This window comes from Brachionichthys hirsutus, unplaced genomic scaffold, assembly GCF_040956055.1.
Source record: "Brachionichthys hirsutus isolate HB-005 unplaced genomic scaffold, CSIRO-AGI_Bhir_v1 contig_947, whole genome shotgun sequence".
Lineage (NCBI taxonomy): Eukaryota > Metazoa > Chordata > Actinopteri > Lophiiformes > Brachionichthyidae > Brachionichthys > Brachionichthys hirsutus.
In genome coordinates this window covers 7,878-11,567 of record NW_027180496.1, presented here as the reverse complement: position 1 = coordinate 11,567, position 3,690 = coordinate 7,878, and the positions used below count along the sequence as shown (strand labels likewise).

The following is a 3,690-nucleotide window of genomic DNA, read 5'->3' as shown; positions in this document are numbered from 1 at the left end:
ACCCGGCTTCTCTTGACTATTGCAGTCTAGTCCACTTCTATGTAGAGACCTTTCAGCTGCGATGACCTCCTGCTAACATGATGAATACTACCGGAAACCAGCTTCTGGCGGCGTTCCAGAGGAATCTTAGCCCATTCCTCATAACGCGAAGCTTCTGTATTTAGTCGGGATGGTTTCTGAAGTGGTGAAAGGATTCCAGTTCAGACACGGAGTCTTGATGTAAAACAACAAAAGATTTCGGGACCCAACTGCTAAAGTCTATGAATGTTTGTGTGTGATTTACAAATGTTAATTCATGGAGTTAAATCATGTTTAGATGGCAGTAATCAGTGAAAGTAGTATTTTGGGTTGAAGGTGTGTGTGTGTGTGTGTGTCTTCAGACACCTGAAGACGAGGAAGCATCTGATACCAGGCAGTGAGTGTTTCAAGCAGTAACAGAACCTGTCAGCTGTTCACCTGCTGCCAGAGCTCACGACAACCATCAGGTGAGACCGGGAGAGGATTGTAGAGCAGCAGATATTCACACTGACACAAACAAAATTCTGGTAGAATTGATCACATGGAGTGAAGTATTATCTAAAAGCAGCCCAATCTATTTGCATGTACTGTTCTAAATCAAGCAACACGGCTTTTAATCTTTAAACGCCACCATATTGGCCATTGTCTAGCACGCAACCAACAGCTGGGGAAATGGCTGCTAAACCAAATAGCCTCCACTCCTCATAACATGTTGAGGCTTAGCGAGGTCCAACACCTCTGATGATGGCTGTGAAATGTGGGTGGGGAGGAGGGAGGCACGTGCTCAAAGCCGAAGGCTTCCCAACTGTTTCAAATGTCTCCCGATGGAGAACACTTAGAATTGTCCCTATCCTTCATTCTCAGGCTGGCAGTAGCGAGGCTGTTGAAGGTAAGACGCCAACAGGCTGTAATCATCATCGGCTCCCGTCTCCTCCTTGCCAGTCTCACGACGACGCCGGCCTAGAATCTATTCTCTCCTGACAGATGATAATTTGCCATAACTAAGTCTTTGCATGAAGACTAGCAGTTTTAATCAGATGACAGAATGGAGCCATGGCTGAGAATCAACTCTGCTTTGACTGTAACTACAGTACTTACATTCTGCCGGCATCAGTCCTTCTGCAGGACAACATCAGTAAGGCAAATGTGCATACGAAGCTTTTCAGCCAGTCTCTACTGTGTGCAACAAAAGTAAAGAAACCTTAAACATTATGTAAAATTAACTGATATAATTAAGAGCAAATTATTACACATGTCAAAAAACACTTACTATGGAGGGATATCTACTAAGAAGTCAAGTTAGTTATATCAATTGACTTCATTTCACTATATAAGTACAGTACAGGATCATTTTAGCACATGGTCTGCTTTCTTTTTCAGTGAATAAAGACGCTGAGGATAACTTCAACACACAAATGGCACAAAGGATGTTTCAGGAAGAGAGGACTGATGGCCGATCAGGTGAGACAGATAAACAGACTTTGTTAAAGCTATAAAAAGACATACAGAAGGAAGTGAGGTGTAATTATTACCTAACGCCTGAGGATATGGATCTCACATGTTCGTTACCTTCCGTCCAAAGGTTGGTGGTTGTAGCACGCTGAGATGGACTTTAGCTCTTATGACAGAAAGCTGTCTATAGCTTTTTCTGTGCAGCACTGCTGGAGCAGAGGAAAAACATTTCATTATTTAGATGAGATAGATATATGACCTGATTAACTGGAATTTACTCTCCAGAATATCAATCAGTTGATCGCATTAGTCTATAGTCCCCTCGAAAATGAGGATGCTTTTATTTGACGTGGTTCTTCCCTCTGGGTGCGACCTAATGATGGCGCCGACGTGATCGGCCTGAGAAAACGGTTATATTTAGCCCGATATTTAGTTTTTAATTGCATTTAATTTAATTTCTATAGCGCCAGATCACAACAGAAAGTTATCTCAAGGCACTTTACAGGATTAGCAGGGAAAGACAGAACCCAACTTGACCCACAAGAGCAAGCACTTTGGCGATGGACGCAAGGTAAAACTTCCCTTTAACAGGCAGAAACCTTGGACAGAACCTAAGACTCATAGTGGACGGCCATCTGTCTGGACCGGCAGACTCTAGTCCATTCGGTTTTTAAGACAGTTGAATTCCACAAAAACAAGGATCGGTTCTAGATTGCAAATGTAAATTTTTATTTGTAATTAAGCCTTCAGTGTTGTAGTCCTCTTTGAATTTTCACTTCTTAATTTGAGCTTTGTTCTGTTTGTTGATTCAGTTCTGGGTACGTTGGCAGTGCAGGTTGAGAGAGACCCCCGGACCGGTGCCTCCGCTGTCAGGTCCGTGACTCCTGTGTCAACACCAGCTGGCACGCCAACGGCTGCTACAGTCTTTGATGACGGCAGGAAGACTATTCACGTGGTCAGCGGTGAGGGAGGTGAACCCTCAGCGGAAGAGCTCGGTCAGATCTTGAGCCTTATAGATGGAGTTGGAATGAAAGTGCTGCTGGATGAGGCAACGGTAACACCAAGCAAGGCAGCGACAGAGACGGAGAATGAGGAAGTCAGCACAGTTCCAGAGGGTCAAGCTGCGTCGTTTCCAGCTCATCGTAATGAGAAGGACGCAACACAAGTGCAGGAAAGCTCTAAAAAGTCTGAGTCTAAGCTAAAGGTGAAGGACTTCGCTGAAATGACAGGAAATGTGAAGGAGGACAAGGATATGAGCATCAGAGTGGTCCAAAACGCTGCAGGAGAACTAAGCGATATGGGGGTTCAAAACTTGGAGGAATGCCCCGTCACCCTTCTGTTCCTGGGATATGCTGATTCTGCACCTGTACAGGATCAAGACCGAGAGGACTATGAAGGCATGCTCACAGCAGAACGAGTAATCATCAGTGATGATGGAGAAGAACAGGTTGTGGGACCTGGTTCGTCTGCTGTGCCTCAGGTGAAAGAAGTGTCTCCAAAATTTCCAGAAGTGTTTCAGGACGTTCCCCTGGAAGAAAAGGGTGCAGCAGGAGTTAAAATCCAGGGAGAGGAAGGTGATAAGGTGCTCCATAATTCACCTTTACCCACTACAGCTGAAGGACGAGCCACGTCCAAGAGCGAGACCTGTCAGTGTTGCTCCATCACGTAAGACAATGAATCTGGCGATTGTCCTCGCCAGCCTTAAACCTTTCATTTGTTATCTCTGTGCTTTTCATCAGGCTTAGTATAACAAATGTGAGATAATATGTGACCATCTGGAGTCATTTTGTTTTTTGGCCCTAAGAATTCAAAGCTTTAATAATTATCTACTCATTTCTGTGACCATCACCACTTCTCATAAACAATTCAAATCCACTTCTTCCCCCTAGTGGACAAACCTGAGAATTCCTAGGTGCCATCCTGCAGGCATGTAGATGATGCTCATCTCAGATTTCTCTTTACCTTCTGATCATTTCCAGTCTTATCAACCCAAAATACTTAATGTTTTCATCAAATGCTACAATATATTTCATGATTCAATGTGCGGACTTTTATTTTCATGACAATGAAAATATTAACACTTTTTTATTATTTTCATCATTTTACTTTTTTCCCCCACTGCTTATAAAAAGAGTACTTGTTGGCCATAATATCATATATTGATGGCCAAAACGCAAAACCTCCTATCTGCAAAATCTTCTTTTTTGAGAAAAGTAAAGA

General features: G+C 43.3%; 1 protein-coding gene across 1 annotated transcript; it reads left to right on the top strand.

The window, feature by feature from the left end:
• The first annotated feature begins 392 nt into the window (after positions 1-392).
• Positions 393-3,139, top strand: LOC137915589 (palmdelphin-like). The gene is made up of 4 exons (XM_068758783.1): positions 393-485; positions 883-907; positions 1,399-1,479; positions 2,283-3,139. The coding sequence occupies exons 3-4, from the start codon at positions 1,434-1,436 to the stop codon at positions 3,137-3,139; spliced, it is 903 nt and encodes a 300-aa protein (XP_068614884.1). The 5' UTR covers positions 393-485; positions 883-907; positions 1,399-1,433.
• The last annotated feature ends 551 nt before the right edge of the window (positions 3,140-3,690 follow it).